The sequence below is a fragment of the Mustela nigripes genome, chromosome 7, assembly GCF_022355385.1.
Source record: "Mustela nigripes isolate SB6536 chromosome 7, MUSNIG.SB6536, whole genome shotgun sequence".
NCBI lineage: Eukaryota > Metazoa > Chordata > Mammalia > Carnivora > Mustelidae > Mustela > Mustela nigripes.
The window spans coordinates 124130906-124149144 of NC_081563.1; the positions used below are offsets into that span (position 1 = coordinate 124130906).

The window sequence follows — 18239 nt, forward strand, 5'->3', positions numbered from 1 at the left end:
GCAAAGTATATCACCCTGTGTATTAGATGCAAGCTTATAAATTTGAAGTGCTTTTAAGACTGGGAATTTTCAGATTAAAACAATATGGAAAGCACGCCACTGAGTTTTAAAATGTACTATTTACCCAAACTTGCCAAAAGTTTGAAATAAGATACTTTAAAGGAAATCAAGACATTGTCATATTTGCACTAGATTTGAATTCCATCTATTTCAGCATTTAGAAATAAAGGAAGATGGTAAATCCACTTTAAAAAGTCAACACTTGCAGAATTCCTGCATCTACAAATAGAGATCTTTATGAAGAACTCTGAGAAAAAAAAAAAATCTAATTTAAATGGCCCAAGACGTCAGCATTAAACCAAAAAGGAGACAGATATGCACAGAAAATCCCCATTTTTACAAATTAATGAGGCTCTCTCGCACACAAGCTACTCCCGCATGTTTAAGGAGCCCCCGGAACAAACACAGTCACTAGCAAAGTATATGCTCTAGTCGGTTTGCAGAAGCCAACCGGCTCGGGTAGAACCAAAAGAAACCAGAGGAGCCTTCCGAGTAGGTATCTTCCCAAACTGTGATCCTGGATTGCTTTCCTTCCCCTTGTGTTCCAAAGAGCAAACAAAGAAAAGGTGCCTGCTCCTCACACCTCTCTAAATGTTTTAACAAAAGGCTGCTGAATAAACACATTACTCATTTAAAATTTGAAAAGAAGTTCTATTCCTGCGATGAAAGCAACTCGATTTGCATTTTAACAGTTGTGGGCGAGCGCCACCTGGTGGGGGCAGCGCGAGCAGCGCGCTTTCTGCCTTGGACAGCATCCCCAACCCGGCAGGATTTTTCCCGAGAACGGCGGCGGAATATTTTTAATATTTGGAGGGGTGGGCGAGGGGGTTGGCTGGGGGGAAGGAGGCTTCGCCGTGGGAACGTGAGTACTGTTAATGCGGGGCAGGCCGGCCAGGCCCTGGAGGAAAGTAAGAATTTAAGTCACAAATCACACCCGGGCCCCCAGGGCGGCCCCCAGGGCTGCCCCCAGCCATGCCCTCTTCCTCTCCCCTGGGTGGACACCTCATACAGACCCAAAATGGGAACAGGAATTGTACACCATCTTTAGAACGGCGTGGTGCCTGCTAATCCGACCTTCCAGCCTCACACCCCACAGAAGCGTCCTGGTCACCTAACTTCCCAGCCACGGAAACAGGCTGTCCCTTCACAAACTCCCATCCCCGGTTCCCATTTTGGTATGGCGCAAGAGACACGCCGGTGCATTTCCCCTGGAAGGTCACTCCAGCGGTTCCTAACCTCAAAGGCAGCCTGTTTAAAGAGGTTTCACTCCACCGTGAAACCTCTTTTTTCTTCTTCTTCTTCTTCTTTCTTTGATTTTTCATGATAATATACGGGCACCGCCGTTACTTAGCAATCCGAAACTAATCTTTTCCTAAATCTCACTTGTTTATCTCGGCCTGTCCCTGGGATCCCAGCAATCTCCGCTCCGTGTGGTCCCACCAAAGCCAATCGGTGGTGGGAAACTTCAAGGTGATTTTGAACTTGGAAGCATACCTACGCCACTCCTTCCCTCTCTCCCTCCACCTGCCGCCCACTCTTTGGGGGCTCGAGTGGGCTCGGAGCTGGAAGGGACCTGCGGCGGGCGGGGTTTGGTGAAGTGTAAGACCCGGGATGGTGGGGTGGTCTCCTGAGCATGCCAACTAACCATTAGGAGCACACCAGCCCCCCCCCCCCCACACACACACACACTGAGAACTACCTCTGCTCACCTCCTTCCAATGGCCAAACCCAAATATGAGTGTCCCCACAAAAAAAAACCACCCCACAACTTTTCGGGAACAGTCAGCCTCACAGGTCGAAGCCACTCTTGCTCGAAGGGCCTTAACTGGGGCGCCCATACACTCCGCTAAAAACCACGGGCTTGGAAGGAGGCAGTGCTGTCTCAGTCGTTAACATCAACACCCCCACGGTGCCTTCAGCGGATTGCTTCAGGACTAGCTGAGGGGCGCGGCGTATTTAGAGCAAAGTCTGGAGCTTGCCGTCTCTCCCTGGAGAAAAGAAAAGCCACCGCCCCGGCAGCCTCGGCCTGCCGGCGACCAGCGCTCCCCGCGAAAAGCGCGCGCTGCCCCCAGAAGCTGCAGGAAGCGAACGCTCCACCCCAGGCGTCGGTGCCGATTCTCGTCTCGCCGCCCCAAACACTCCAGGGACGGATTCCGACAAGTGGGAGGCAGCAAGTGGAGACATTCGCAACAACCGCGAAAGTTCCTCCAGCCCGGGGGCCGCCAGGAAAGTCGGGCCGGGAACTTCGCCAAACGCGGGCTGCCCGGGGGACGCGCGGGCCCGGGCGCATCCGGGCGCAGCTGGCGGCGCGGGCGGCCGGGAGCCGGCTCCGGCCCTCGGGACGCGCCCCCCCCGCGAGCCCGCGCAACTTTCTTCCCCGGGGGCCCCGCGGCGGCGGCGGGCGCGCCGGGGAGGGAGCGGGGCCCGGCGGGCGCACTCACCTGCGGCGCTCTGTGCGCGGGCGCCGGGCAGCGGCGGCAGCTGCAGCCGCAGGAGCAGGCTGAGGGCAAGCGCGGCGAGGCTCGCCATCCGGGCGGCGGCGGGCGGCTCAGCCCCTTCCCGCGGGGGCCGGGGCCGGGGCCGGGACTGGGGCGGGCGCGAGGCGGCCCCGCATCGCCGGCGCGGCCGCACGCAGGGGCTCCGCGGCGCTCCTGGAGCCGGCGCCGCTGCGCTCGGAGCCGAAGCGCGGCGCGAACTGAGGCGGGCGGCTGGGCGGGGGCGGGACGCGGGGGGCGGGGGCGGGGGGCGGGGGGCGGCGTCCCCTGAGTCCTAACGCCGCCGCCGCCGCCCGCCCGGCGCTCCGCCCGGGCCGCGCACACACCCTCGCGCGCACGCCCGCGCCCCGCACACGCCCGCGGCCGGCACCCGCCGGCTCCCCCGCGCACCCTCGCCGGGGCTGGCCGGCTCGGGGCCGCCGGCTCCGCCGCGCTCCCACACGCAGCACCGCCCCCTACTCCGCGCTGCACCCCCGCGCCCCCACGCGTGCCGGGGTCCTGGCCTCCTCGCCCCGCGCCGCGCGGCGCCGCCAAGCATCGTCTGCCCGGCTGGGGCGCAGGTACCGGGGGCGGTAGGGGGAGGCGGGAGAGGGGGAGCAGCCGTGTGAACTCGGAGTGGGGGAACAGGTGAGTGGGGGCCGGGTGGGAGGGGAGGGAGGGGCCGTCTCAACTTGGGATTGGGGGGGGAAGGGGACAGGTGAACTGGGGGAGGGGTCATCTGCCCTAAACCGGGGCGGGAATCTGCCGGCGAGGGGCTGGGGCACGCCCTGAGAGGAGAATTTCATCTAAGAGTCGACACCCCCCCTCACCGTACGCCCGCGCACACACATACACACACGCACACACGCTCTTCTGGGGGCATCCCACCTCCTGGGCCACCCAAGCACCCCTCTTATTCACCCCCATCTCTCCCCGTCCCCACCCCCACGCGGGAGGGGGAGAAGACTGGGCATGAGGCATCTCTCTCTCACTCACTGCCTTCCCCCTTTCCAGTTCTCGAGAGACAGAACCGTGTAGCTTTTTTCCTTTTTCTTCCCGGTCTGAACAAAGACCTGGTTGGAAATGAAAGCCTAAAACCACAGATCAGAGTCCGAGCTGTCCCTTTGCAGCTCAGGGGCTGGGACTCTGCTCTCCTGGGAAGCCAGGATCTCATGGACAAGATCTGGAGCCACTTGGGTCCTGGCTGGGAGCCTGGGCTGTAAAAGCTGGGGACAGGGACACCTAAGCAATGCTCCAGGAATTCACACTTGGTGAACCTGGCCAAAGCCTTTCTTCTGTTCCAGCACACCCTCCCCTGCCCCTCCCCCCACCACCTTCCTTGCTGGGATTTCAAGGATTGGATTGGACAGACTATGGGGCAGAAATATGAAAGTCAGGCATGGTTAGGGTTTCCAAAAGTGGGAAACCTCGGGCTGCGGTTTGAGTGGCTGTGGCAGAGAACAGGAGGAGGCCTCACTCCCCCACCCCTCCAGGTCCCTTGACTTTCCGTGGACGGGAATGCTGCTGGTGAGGCAGGACCAGGGACCAACCTTGACGCCAGGCTGTACCTGCCCATGGTGAACCCTGGCCCTCTATGCTTTCCCAGCTGTCCTGCTGGACACCTGGAAACTGTCCCCTCCGTTCCTTCAGGAGTACATGTTCTCACCTGCTGCTGCCTGACTCGGCTCTGATGTCATGCTTTTGGACCTGCTGTTCCCTCCGCCTAGAAGGCCCTTCCCTGCATCATCTCCCTGGTACTCACACTGGTCCTTAAGGCATCTCTGGGAAACTTTGGCTGAGAGCCCATTGCTGATTGGGAAAAAAAAAGTGGGGGGGGGGTTGCTTTCCCCATCTGCCTTTCATCAGCCTGAGAAGCTGGGGAAACCTGGCCACATGCTCATCGCTGGCTCAGGGCTGAGGTCAGTGTCAGTACTGAAGAGGGGAGGCTGGGGCCTGGGGTGAGTTTGTGATGTCTGGAAATTGTGGAGTTACGCTCTGCCCTGCATCTCCTTTCAATTCCAGTGAAGAAGATGACCTCTTGTCCTCGGGATGACTTTACCCTTAGCCCCACGGGACCTTTAGGATCAGTTTCCCCATCTAAACAGTGGCTTCCATTTCAGCTCTGTTGAGGGCCAGAAGCAGTCAGACATTTTAGCTGCAAATCTCTTAATCTGAGCACAGTTTCAGGGGAAGCTTGAACCATTCAACATTCGTCCAACAAGTGAACTGGCTATGCTCAGAAGGGCAAGACTGCGGGTTTGCAGCTTACAGTAGATGTGGTCTGTTCCCTCATGAAGTTTACAGTCTGGTGCGAACGACTGGACAAAGAGAAGAGCAGTAAAGGACCTGGAGATGCAGCAGTGGCCTCCAGCTCCCCAGCCCCTCCCTGGCCCATAGCGGTGGGCCGTCCTCCAGTGAGGAGCAAAGAATCAGGGGGAAGACATCTTGGGCCGTGGTGTCTCACTTACCCATAGGGAAAGCCTAGTAATATAACCACTGTTTTATGTCCATCTTACACACCAAGAAACGAAGGCTCAGTGAAGGCAAAGATCCTGTGTAGGGAAGCAAGGAGGAGTGACTGCCACGTTGGAGCCTTCTGTCTTCTTGCTGTGGCACAGGATACCACTAGCCATTTAAATTTAAAATTTAAAAATTCAGGAGCACCTAGCTGGCTCAGGCAGTGGAGCATGTGACTCCTGATCTTGGGGTGGTGGGTTCAAGCCCCAAGTTGGGTGTAGAGACTACTTAAAAAATCTTAAAAATAAAATAAAATTCGGGGCACCTGGGTGGCTCAGTGGTGTAAGCCGCTGCCTTCGGCTCAGGTCATGATCTCAGGGTCCTGGGATCGAGTCCCACATCGGGCTCTCTGCTCGGCGGGGAGCCTGCCTCTCAGTGTACTTGTGATTTCTCTCTGTCAAATAAATAAATAAAATCTTTAAAAAAATAAAATAAAATTTAGAAATTCAGTCATAAGTAGCACAAACCACATTTTAGAAGCTCAGAAGCCACCTGTGACTGGCGGCTGTCATATTGGCAGATATAAACATTTCCATCATTACAGAAAGAAAATTGTTAGTGCTGCTCAAACTACAGCCCGTGTGCCAAATCTCACCCACTGCTTGTTTTTATAAATAAAGTTTTATTGGGGCACAGCCACACTACTCATTTGTGTACTGCCTATGGCTGCCTTTTGCAAAAGCTCTATCAGACACTGCTGCTCTGGAGCAGGGGGTCAGGCATCTACCAACACTGGGCCAAACTCAGCCCCAACTGTTCTTTCTATAAATAAAGTTTTATTGGAACACAATCCTGCATATTTGTTTACATATTGCCTTTGACTGTTCTCTAGACTACAGAGGCAGAGTTTAGTGATTGTGACAGAGATCCTGTGGCCCACATCTGAAAATAATGACTATCCTTGCCCTTGACCGAAAAAAGTTTGCCAGCCCCTCCTGTAGAGGCAGTCTCACAGCACAATCTTACAATCACTGGTCTAGAACTGGTTCTCAAATTGTGGTCTTCGGACCAGTGGGATCAGCGTCCCCTGGCAATGTGTCAGAAATGCAGAGTCTCGGGCCCTCCCCTGGACCTACCCAGTCAGAAACGGTGGAGGTGGGGCCCAGGAATCTGTGTTTGAACCAGCCTCCCAGGTGAATCTGACGCACACTCAAGTTGAAAACCACCAACCTAAAACACCCATGATAAATGTGCGGATGTGACGGGCACAGTAGAGGTGCCAGTGGGCTCTCGTGGGAACACAACCATTGGAAAGTTCTCAGCCAAATGATAACCCTTGTGCAGCAAGGCCTTTGACGTCCCGTCGATGAGGCCACAGCAGCCGGGAGAGGGCCCCACAGTAGCCACCCATGCCAGTGTCCAGGCCCCACTGCCGGGAGGTCCACCTTCCCCCCGCGTTGTCAGCACATTTGGAGCTGTCTCTACACATAAATTCATGGGCCAGCTGTCTCTTTTAATCTGGTTGCAAGACGAAACCATTAATAGATGTCAGACACATTGGCAATGATCTCTTCATTAATAATTTCCTCCTTTCTGAAGAAAAAAAATTAGTAACAAGCAACCATCAATAATTCAAAAATACAAGTTAACCTTTCTATTAGCGAGTGGCTTTGCACACATCACGGACTCTCTCAGAGCCAGTAGTTCTGGCCTGAATAGTGTTGTTACAAACATTAGTATGCGTTAATGCTGTCTGTCAAGACACGCAAATATAAACAACCCGAATGCAACTTAGAAACCATGAGTAGTTTTCAAGTGTAACCTCGTGATCCAGCCGTTTTGTTCCGTGAAAATATGCATCATCCAATAATACGGCTGTGTCCAAAAGCAGGACTTCAGGAAGGAATCGTTTTCAGCTTGTGGTGCTGGTGGTTAGAAAGATTTCCCTTGAGCTGAACCAACACTCCCACTCTGTAAATCTCCTCCCTTCGCAGTTGGCTCCTCTCTCTGGGAACACATGGGAAGAGCCTGGACCCACTTCCAGGGGACTCATTTGGACGCTGGTGTGCTCTAGGTTAACATTCTCGATTCCTTACACGCGGCTGCTTCCTATATGATTACTGGTCTCCCGCCATCTGGTTCCTCTCCCTGGACATGCTGTATTTTGTGTAACACCCCTCTTTGGGGTGAGGCCTCACACCTGCCCACATTCCCCACGCCTCCGCTTACCGCCCAGGTGACCACAAACTCGTCACTCTCCCTCTCCAGTTCTGTTTCCCCATCTGTGAAATTGGGGTGATTATTCCCACCTCGCCGAGCCGAGTGAGAATCACATGAGTTAATGGATATGAAAACATCTAGAATAGGACCTGGCCCACTCAAGAGATCATTTCCTTTCCTTTATTTCCTACTTGCAAGTCTTGAACTAACATACCACCCCAGCCTTGATTCCAGGCCAACTATTACAGACACCTGGTCGGCAACACAGCACGGACAGCCAGCTGCTTCGCCCTTGGGCCCAAACACCAGCGCACGGTCCAGACTACTGGCAAGTAGACCTACGTGCTTGGGATGCCCTGGATTTAATGCAAGGACCACATCACTCTGTCTGCCTAAGTGGGATCTGCCAAACAGATGTTTCTTTTAATTAAAATAAATATATACAAAACAACACTAAGTGATGTGTGCCACGTACCCACCACGGATGATTTGTCTCTAACCTGCGTCCAGCCTCATGTTGAGCAGTGGGGTGCCAAGATACCACAGCCCCTCCCACAGGAGCCCCCGGTCAGCCCACATGGGGAGGTCGCACCAGCCCACTGGGGACAGAGTAGTTCGTGTCACGGTCTGAACAATGGACATCCATCCTGACTAAGATATGGCTCCAGCCTTGACCTCCTCCTTCCAGCAGCGTAGTTCTCTGAAGCCACAGAAAAGCCACGTGCCCTGGAGCTACACAGGAGCACTAAGGTCCCCAGACTCTCAGCCCCTCCAGACACAGGTTCAGGAGGCTGCAGGCAGGGATGGGCTCACCAGGCGGAGGCGGAGCGAACCTGTTGCTTCTCTGTCCTACCACAAGACTGACTCACATTTCAGCCCATCTCTGCATCCAGTCTCATCCTCCCAACCCACCAACACGAAGCAGCCAGAGCAACCGTTCAAGGACACCATCACCCCACTGTCTTGCCCCTCAGCAGCTTCACGCCATTCATGAATGCCCCATCGCCCTCCAAATCAAGTTCAAAATCCTAAACATGGCCAACGAGACCTTCCACTGGCTGGATTTAGCCTGCCTTTCTCAGCCCACCTTAACTTTAATTCACTCGAAACTTGCCCCGGATGGAGTCCTCACCAGATAGAAGAGGAAAGAAGGGCATCCTGGGTCCCAGGGACAGGGACTGCTCAGAGTTACGGAAGAGTCTACACATTCAGAGAGGTTGGGATGGGCCAAAAGGGTCAAGGTCTTAGGAGCAGTGGCTCCCTCTGTCCTAACTCCATGACATGCACCCTCTACTCCAGGCCCCTTGGGGCTTTTGTGTGTGTCATTCCTTCTCTCTGGAGTGCCAAATTCCAAATCCTAATCTTCCCGTCTCCCTATCTAGGCCTCCAAATCTTCAGCACTCAGCTTCGGGCAGGTATGTAGTGGGCAGGGAAGAATTCGTTAGCTCTGATCCCATGGCGCCATTGGCAGAGCTGCCTTCTCAATGCGGGTGGCAGCATCTGGGACTCCTAGGACTGTCTTATACACGGCCGTGCCCTCCAAGCCAAGCCCTGGCATGCATACAGTAAGCACTCAATAGATGCTGGCAGAGACCAAATTTGCCTGCGAGGGTAAAAGAGGAGCTCAGGATGAGTGGTTTTCAGACACGGAGGTTCACTGGCCCATCTATCAATCTGTACAAGAAAGCTGGTCATCAGAAGAGCCGGAACAAGATTCACAGGAGCTCAAGGTGAGATGTGTCCCAGGTGACATTTCCCAACTGTCCCTGATCTTAGGAACCACTAGAGCTCTACTACTCAATCACCGCCCAACTGATGAACCCAAAACCTGAGGAAAGAGCTTGGAAGTTTTCTCTTTTATCAGGTGGTTCATGGGGTGGGGTCGCATGGAAGGTCTTCGCAAGGTCATCTGTCCCGGCCAGCATGAAAGCAGTAGGGTCTACGTGGTGGTCAGACTGCTGGTAGCACTTGGTCCAGGCTCCGAACCGCCACAGGCCTGTCACTGGCAGAAAAGATCCAGAAGTAAAGCTCTACAGGCTTGACGGGCCTGCCTGCTCACCGTCCAGAGCCTCCTCCAGATGGGGCCCAAGTCCCAGGAACAACGGATGCCAGACTTCTGAGGAAAAAAAAAAAAAAAAAACGGCACCAAGAGTTTTGAAACAGAAAGGGTACAAAAAGAGAGTTTCATTTTTTAAAGAAATGTTTTAAACTTCCTCCAGACCTGATGTTGATGGGACGGGGTTCATCAGAAGCCTTGATTTTTAATAAACTTTCATGTTTCTCTGCATTGCCCTCCCTCAGGAGTATTCCTTATTTGCTTGTTTATTATGTTTTGTGATCATCTGGGCTGGGTAGTTTACTCTCATTCATTTCTTATTTTATCAGTGTATTTGGAGAAAGTACTCGGGACCTCCCACCCACCATCAAAACAAGGCCCCTGATGGTAACAGAACTTCGGCCGCTGGAGTCCAGCCTTTGGGTGCTACCCCAGTCAAAGCAGGTTGGTCAGAGGGACTTTGTGGGGAGATTCCAGAGACGGGTCATTCCTGGGCTCCTATAGGACAGCCAGGTTTCTGTGGCAACGGTTCTCAATACCTCTGCCGGTTAGCATCACCTGCGGCACCTTCCTTCAGCCTTGGTGTTATTTGAACTGGAGCCAGGCAATGGTATTTTTTAAATCTCCCTAGTATTTCCACTAAGAACCACTGCCAGGGCTCCTCCCTTGGAGTCTCCCCACCCCTGGGTGGGTGAGATATGAATCATCTAAAAAAAAAAATTGAGGGTGGGGGACTGGGCAGGGGCGACCCAGAGCTCTACCCCCCTTCATATTCTTAAACTCTTACAAAAATGCCCCACTGTCTTGCCCATCTCGAGGAATCCCCGCACGCAAGGAAAGGATCATCACAGATGAGAGATGGGTAAGTGGACAGCACACTTCTCAACATGGGTCCCCGGGACACACCCACTCCAGAGCCACTCTGGGGAGCCATTCGTTCATTCCTCATGCAGCTGAGTCAGAATCCCTTTTAATTTGCACACCAGGGGATTCTAGGGCACATGAAGCTTGTGGAAGGCTGATGCAGTGTTAGGAAGGAGGGAAGTTGAAGCTTCCAGGTACAGCTCTGAGCCTACTGAGGCTGGGTCTGCATCTTGCCCATTTTTGTGTCTCTGAAACCTATAAGAGCTTGGAGGATGAATACTGAGTCTAGAACATAAACACACATTGTATTGCAGGAAAAAACTTTTTCTTACAAATGACACATCTAGCTTAAACAAGCTTAAGAGAGGGGCACCTGGGTGGCTCAGTGGGTTAAAGCCTCTGCCTTCGGCTCAGGTCATGATCCCAGGGTCCTGGGATCAGGCCCCGCATCGGGCTCTCTGCTCAGCAGGGAGCCTGCTTCCTCCTCTCCCTCTGCCTGCTTCTCTGCCTACTTGTGATCTCTATCTATCAAATAAATAAATAAAATCTTTAAAAAAAAAAAAGCTTAAGAGAAAAAAGGAATCCAGTGGCTTATTTAGGTGAGCAATCCATGAGCACCTTCAGGCACAGCTGCATCCAGGTGTTCAGCTACCTCTTTGTCTCTATCTCTCAGTGGTGTTTCTGTCAGTGGGCAGTCAGGGAAACTGGGCAATAACCACTCCATATATACTCTCATGGCTAGCATCATCAGAAAAGAGGTGGCGGGAAGAACCTTCTGCAACCCTCCTACCAAACTCTAGTGAAGACCCTGGCTGATTTGGGTCACATCCATTTCCTGAAACAATTGATTTGACCAGGGAAGTGGTAAGGAGGGCGGTATTGTAATTGGCCAGCATTGGCCATTTGTCTACCCCTCCATATAGGGGATGGTCACCATAACTGACAGGATGGTAAACCATAACTGACAGCCCCATGAAGACCAAACGGAGTGGGGAAGGAGTGTTTTCTCTACAGGATGTTGGGCAGTCAGGTAACCTCTGTCCACCTCCCAATGTTCATAAACCCCCTTAATAAGTGGTCTGCAGACCCAACTACTTACCCAGGGTCTGCCCTCTGCTTAACCTCCTTCTCTACTCCCTCTGACACTCCATTCAACCCCGGGTCCCCACGGAAACCCTGTGAGTTTTACACGACCTGCCCTTCTTCTGTACTAAGGCCTAAGTGTTAGCCTCAAAATATTTTCAACCAGCGAGCTACTCCACAGCCAATCCCGTGGAATAAATACTAGTTCTTTCAGTTTCAGAAAAGGACAGCTGTTGAAGAAATATTTTACTCCACTGCACAAGAAGGGATTTCACCCAAAATGATAGCCACTAACTTCAGCCCCCAGAATCCCCTCGCCACCCCTGGAACCACGCTGGGTCACGGCAGAAGACTCCCCAGCGTCCCCAAGATCTTTCGTTGGCTTGACAGCCAGACTGCACACGTTTATTCAAGCCATTCTCATGTCAGATAAAACATTGATAAATCATTATTTCTACAAGCTTAAAAAAAATGCTAATAACTCAAGGCAGAATAAGGGTGAGTTTGTTGAGATGCACGTGAAGAATGGAGGAGACAATCTTGGAATTTAAAACCACAGAAAATACCACCTGGGAACACAGAAATCATTTGTCTTATCTGGAAGCCTGTCTCCAGAGCAGCAAATTTAGGGATTGGTTTGAGGACAGAGTGTGCCCAGTGCCTTGGGGAGGGGGCTGAAGGGCGGGGGGCCAGAGGTGCTGCTTTACCCCCAAAATACCATTTATCACTGTCTGCCTCTGAAGCTTAACAATGGATAATCTTGAGGTTTTTTTCCCCTTTGGTGTTGCTTCTGCCTTTCTGAAATGTCTGAAGGTGCATGTACCATGGGCCAAGCCCCCAGCTGAAAGTCCCCCATGCAGGATCCAAGCTACAGTTATTATTCCTAATGTACAGGGGAGGAAGGTAAGGCACGAGGAGGTGTGGTGGTTCAGGATGGATGCTGGTCTGAGGCTGTGTTTTCCTCTCAACCTGTCCTGGACCCTTTTAAAATCACCGTAATCACGTCTCCAGCCGTGAACCAAGAATGTTGGAATGAGCAGGGAACACCGAGCCCAGCCATTTCTAAACCCTTTTCATTTTACAGACATTTCAACAGAGCTTGGTAGTAAACAGAAAGAAGTTCCGTTTAGCCAGAAGCCGGCTCCTTTGCAGTAAGTTCCCACCTAGGTTCTCCCCAGATCAGGAGAATGTGCTGTTATAGTCTGGGTTGACTTTGTTTTCTGAAGCCTTCAGGGTTTTAAAAAAATTTTTCAGGCATTACCTACCCCAAAGAGGAACTGACAGGTGATAATAGAAACAATGTAGCCTAAAAAAGCCCCCAGATTAACAAAGGCGGATCCTCCTCCGTTCTCAGGTGGGTCAGGGCCTCTGCTTTGAAAGACCAGACTTCTGCATGCTTCTTGTTTCCTGTGAGAAGAATATTAAGGGCCCATGAATGTTTCAAAATAGAAATGTATGGAATTTTGTGGCCTCTCAATAATCAGATTTCTCCCTCTGATAGGATTCAAAAAAAAAAAAAAAAATCAGGAACTGACAAATGTTAAATACTTCCTTACTGCTGGTAATGCTTCCCCCCCCCCTTCCTTCTCCTGTAACTCTTCGAACATGAATTTATTTTCTATTTGAAAGCCAATCTCACTGGTTATTAGATATTCTCCCTGCTGTCACTATCAGTAAATTATTAAACAGCTGACCAAGCTTTGTTTTAAAATGATCCTCTTATGAAGCCCAGTGATCTATTTGCCATGAATACTGAATGGTGTCGCGGTCTCTAAGGACACGTGAATGATTCCTACTTACGACCTTTAGCAAAACGTGTGCGCAATTAGCAGCAAGCACTTGACTTGAATCGGTTACTGGAGATGCCCGTAGTTCAGATACATGGAGCTCCCTTCACGCCTTACACTGACTGGGAGAAGCAGTTACACCTCGAGGCTGCGTCAAGAAAGAGCACCCAGACTTCCCTTTTGTCACCCCTCACCTCCTTTCTTGTCCTGCCAGCTCTGAGCCTTGACGTACCTCTAGGGCTCTCTTCCTTACTTAAAGCAGCAGCTGGTTTTGACTGGGTTTCCACGTAAAGGAAAGAAACCAGGTGGGGATAAAATTAAAGAGTCTGTGTCTCCACTCCTTCATCTATAAAACGGAGATTACGATTCTGAGTGCATGGATCCTATAGTGTACACCATGCACTAGCACTGCGCCAGGCATATAGTAATAGCCCAGGGTCTCGTAGCTACGTTTTGGCCTGTTAATGCCTGCTTGAGTCCAGACTCCCGAAGCTGTGACAGAGACCCGTCTCAAATTCACTTAAGCCAAAGAGGAGAGGCACTGGCTTACTCGATCATACCAGGATATCGGAAGACAGAACCTGCTTCAAGTATTTACAACAGAGGGAATTTAATTTAAGGAATTGGCTATAGAGGGGATGCGGGACCTGAGAAACCAACAAGGGACAGGAACTTAACTCAGAAATACACAAGAGCAAGAAGCTACTCCCACTCTTAAGGCAGAGGGACAAAGGTACTAGAAGCCTCAGATTATGGTAATGCATGGACACTGGAACCATGGCAGCTGTGTCCAGAGGAAGCTAAAAGCAAGGCGGCTGCTTCTTTGCTTCTGGCCAAACCCAGCTGAAAACCAGCAGACACAGGAGCCCAGGAAAACACAACTCCCTGATTGTCTAACCTAGACCATGTGCTTTTAACCACCATAAAATAATGTCTCCCTTGTACAACCCCATGAATACCACCCCCACTGGTCCTTCCCTCCCCAGATGCTGTAACTGGTCCTTTTCTTGGTCATGAAGTATTTAAGGGGCCCCGGTCAAGTAGTTGGCCCTTCTATTGAGTCTACTTGCTGGAAATATTCACCAGATTTCTGGAAAGCCCCCCGAATCCAGTATGAAGTTGCCAGCCTTGGCATCCTGGATCTGAGTTTCAAAACACCCATTAGGGAGACATGACCAAGATGTCGTGGGACTCCAGGGTCAGAACATTGCGTCTTAGGGCTCAGCACTGGTTATTGGCTGGGTCAAGAAGGACCGGTAAGTAACTCAAAAAAAGCGAGCACTGTTATTCATTCTGCTGCCACAGGAGTTTTTTTTTTAATTGAAAAGTGGATGCTTTATTTGGAAGCCAGGCTCAGCAAGGCCCAAGTGCCGAATCCAGTTTGGAGAAGTCAATCCGATATTTTAACTAATGATCATATCTTACAGCAGGCTCTGAAGGCAAAGAATGAGATATGCTGTGTCTTGTTAAGAAATCTACGAATGAAAGGGGTTTCTGTGGAGATTATGGAGTCAAGAGTCAGTGCTATCCATCTTCAAAGGGACTGGTTCACATAACAAATGCTCCTTCCGCAACTTCTGAATCCCAAAGCCACAAGTGAAAACACTTCCTATCTGTTGGAAAAGTATTCCAGTCTGCGGGATCAGACTCTTGATAAGGCAGTAATTACTAGAGCGAATTTCACAGATACAAAGGCATTTTGAAATTATTTTAATTATTCAAAAGCCTGATTAATTATCTAGCCTAAGGATCAGAGGCTATAGAAGGAGAAAACTGTATGGAAGCACTTACCATGACTGGGGAGGGGCAATTTCAACTGCCTTCAAACAGAGAGCTGTTCTCTGTGACTTCGTAGCTACATCTTGGAGCCCCACAGTGCTCATAGAGGATGGACCGCTGGACTGGCCATTAAGATACCAGGCTTCAGGTCTGCTCCCAGCACCGACCCACTGCATCCTTGGCTAATTGCCTTCCCCTTATCAGAACTCTGTAAAATTAACAGGGGAAAAGATAGAGGGGGATACTATAGCTAGTCCCCGGGCCTCTGTCAAGTGCTCTATTCTATAGCAATATGAGATTTTTTTTTTTTTTTAAGTACAAACACCACTGGAATTTTTCCTGAGACAATATAAGTCCAAGGAAACTTTATGAGCATGGAAGGGCTCTGATCATATTCGAAGCTGAGAAAACAGTCAGACACCGGCTTGGGGTATACTCGGATGAGAAGAGATTAGATTAGGAGTGGGATAGCATGAGACTTGTCAAGGAGATGGGTGTGTCCTAAATCAATGTCTGCCTTTGGATGGAAAAAAAGTCCTCCCAGCCATGGAGTGTTTATTGAGCAGCTCACAGACACCTGGGGCCCTGTATGAGGTACTGTCTTCAAGGAGTTTCCTAGGGAAAGGATGCCTTGCTTAGATGGTAGCGCACTGACGGGTCTATTTGGATGATGATGTCAGAATATTCTGGAAACAGACATTATCCACTTTTACTGACACGGTAAGTCATGCCCCAAGCCTCTCTGCAGACACACTGGTGAGATTATCGCCTCAAGCACGCGCCCTGTGTGGGCTTGATGGCTTTCCTCACCTCCAGCCTAGCTCCCAACACTCACCCCTAGCTTTTGACCAGGGGTGAGTGTTGGCAATCCCATAATGTTTCCCACAGGAGAAATTTTCAATCAGCATTGGGACAGTTGATGGAAAGCTTTCCATTTGTTCCCCTGACGGTTCCTCTGACAACCCACAGAGAGTCTCTTCTTGTCTGTTTCTGAGAACACAGCACAGGGGTGAAGAGTATGAACCCTGGAGCTAGATTATCTGGTTTGAATCCTTGCTCTGCTGTCCCCTGGCTGCATGATCTTGGGCAAGTTAGGCAACTTCTCTGTGCCTCAGTTCCCTAGGTGTAAACAAACTTATTGTGATAAAGATTAAAGTGTCTGCATGCAGCGGATGTGATACAATGATATACAGACAAAAAGCTATGTTCCATCCTACAACTCTCTTCAACTATAGGATTCAGTTATCCCGTGTCTAAAATGGGACAATAATTCTTACATATTTATTCAACAAATATTTGCTGAGGTCCTATTAAGTGCCAGTCATTGTTGTGGGAGCTTAAAATACCACACTAAATATAACAAAGTCCCTGACCTGAAAGAGTCTGCACTTTTGTGGGTGGAGGGGGCAGTCAGGTCAACCAAAAAAATGTGTGATGTGGAAAAAAATATAAAGCAGATGAATGTGGTGGTATGCACTTTTTAAGATACACTGGTCAGGGAAGAACTTTCTGAAGTAACGACATTTGAGCAGGGATCTGAGTCAATGGAACAAGTAATCTGAGGACAGAAGGTAGACTGAAGTCCTAGGGAAGAGCAAGTGCCAAGGGCCTGAGGCAGGACCAGGCATGACACAGGCAAGGAACAGCTATGAGACCACTGTGGCTGGAGAAAAAAAGGGGAAGAGAAAAGGGTAAGTGAGCTCGCCAGGGAGAGCTTAGAGCACACAGAGCTTCATAGACCAGGTCAGAACACACAGAGTATCCTAAATGTGCCTGGAAGCCATCAGAGGAATTTGAGGGAAGGATGACAAGTTCTGACACATACACAAATTACCACTCTGCAGGACAGAATGTGATGCACTGAGAAGAGACAAGAAGTGTCCAAGAATTTAGAGGAGAGGGGTTATTTCCGACTCCAGAGAGCAAGATAAGCTTCAAGGAGCTGAGAAGATGTTAAGTGGGAGGAAGCCAGTATTTCCCATCAAGGTGAACCTGTAGCCATGATACGCGTGGGAGGAAGCTGTTAATCTGTTTGTTCCTTCACTTCTCAGTGCAGTGTCCTGTATTCAGCTCTGATGACACAGAGATGACTGCCACCCAGCTTGGGCCTGCCTTCGATGAGTGCACAGCATAGGCCCAATGGAGAGGAGAGAGGACACAGGCGTTCATTCCTCTGACGCTACTAAGACTCTGGGCGTTGGTGGCCTCCAAGACTGAATGAGGTGCTGATCATGTCCCCACACTCTAACGGATTGGCAGGTATTTTTCCCACAGGACACGACCTGATGATACTCCCCCTGGTGGAGGCAGCTCCATCGCCAAACCCATTTCACAGATAATGCAGTCATCTTCAAGAAAACCTAAAATCCATTTGGCTACCATTACAGTACCAAGCTCCTTACCACGGCTCACTGTCCCAAAGGAAAACAAACAAACAAACAAAAAACGAAAAAAAACAAAAGTTAAAATCCATCCTGAGACAAAAAGTGGTCCCAAAGAACAGGCCGTGTAGCTTCAGCACTAATCAAGCTCTTGGAGGTCCCAGTGAAAACTCTGCCGAGTGTTTCACAATAATTAACTAATCTAAACTTCGAAATGGTCTGCCACCCTGCACATCCAGACATGTCTCCCAGGGCTCGCCAGCAGGATTCAGTCCCGGCCCCCCGCAGTGGTGGCTTGCTCAGTAACTCGCTGTGTCTCGGCCAAGCTCCTTCCTGTCTTCCTTTCCCTTTCATCTACCTTTACCTCCCAACTAACTTCTTGCTCTTCAATTCATGTCTCCAGGTCTGCTCCTGATAGATGATGATTAAGATACCGCCGAGGGAAGGAGGAATAGGAAGTACCATATTATTATCCTTATTTGGCAGCTGGGAAAACTGAAACAGAGAGGTTAAATAATCTGCCCAAGGCCACAGAGCTGGTAAGCAGCAGAAAGATCCTGGCTCAAACCCAGCCAACCAGGTTCCAAAATCTGTGCAATTACCTCTGACACGCTGCTGCTTCTTGCTGGGGGAACAACCCAGACCACTGAGCACCTGCCTCATTTACTTGATTTTGTAAGACACGCAGGTTGGTGAGCTACACAGATTCATCTATAATCTCCTCTTTGGAGATCCAGCATGTAATTTGGAAGTGTGTTTGAGAAGGTAGTTGATGTTATTTTCAATGCAGCGGCAGCCACACAGTGATCCATCCGCCAGCTCTCTTTGACAGAGAATTGATCTCCCGGGTCAGGAAGCAAACCTCAATTTACGTAGGATGCACTTGGAATGCGCCCTCTTTAGTAACACACGGAAGATAAAGCAGAGTCAATGACAGTTCTTGTCAATGAGTTTGTTATGGCAAGAGGCTCTTTGGGCTGAGGACCACTGCTGACACTCCAGATGTGCGCCTTTTTTTTTTTTTTTTTTGGTATGATAAACACGTTGCCTGTGCCTTTTAGCCCCACTTGTCAATTTC

The 18239-nt window shown here is 50.6% G+C and overlaps 1 protein-coding gene and 1 long non-coding RNA gene across 13 annotated transcripts in view; one reads left to right on the forward strand and one right to left on the reverse strand.

The window, feature by feature from the left end:
- The window catches only part of PTPRT (protein tyrosine phosphatase receptor type T), a 1054416-nt gene extending 1051785 nt beyond the window's left edge, over positions 1-2631 (reverse strand). For all 12 annotated transcript variants that reach the window (XM_059407029.1, XM_059407023.1, XM_059407028.1 and 9 more), the window contains exon 1: positions 2502-2631. In XM_059407029.1, coding sequence (XP_059263012.1) covers positions 2502-2589 — 88 coding nt within the window. In that variant the 5' untranslated portion in view covers positions 2590-2631. The remainder of the gene's footprint in view (positions 1-2501) is intronic.
- Positions 2632-3045: 414 nt separating this feature from the next.
- On the forward strand, positions 3046-17624 carry LOC132022759 (uncharacterized). The gene is made up of 4 exons (XR_009405699.1): positions 3046-3115; positions 9597-9711; positions 16832-17039; positions 17565-17624. It is a non-coding gene; the product is annotated as an uncharacterized LOC132022759 (long non-coding RNA).
- Positions 17625-18239: the final 615 nt, after the last annotated feature.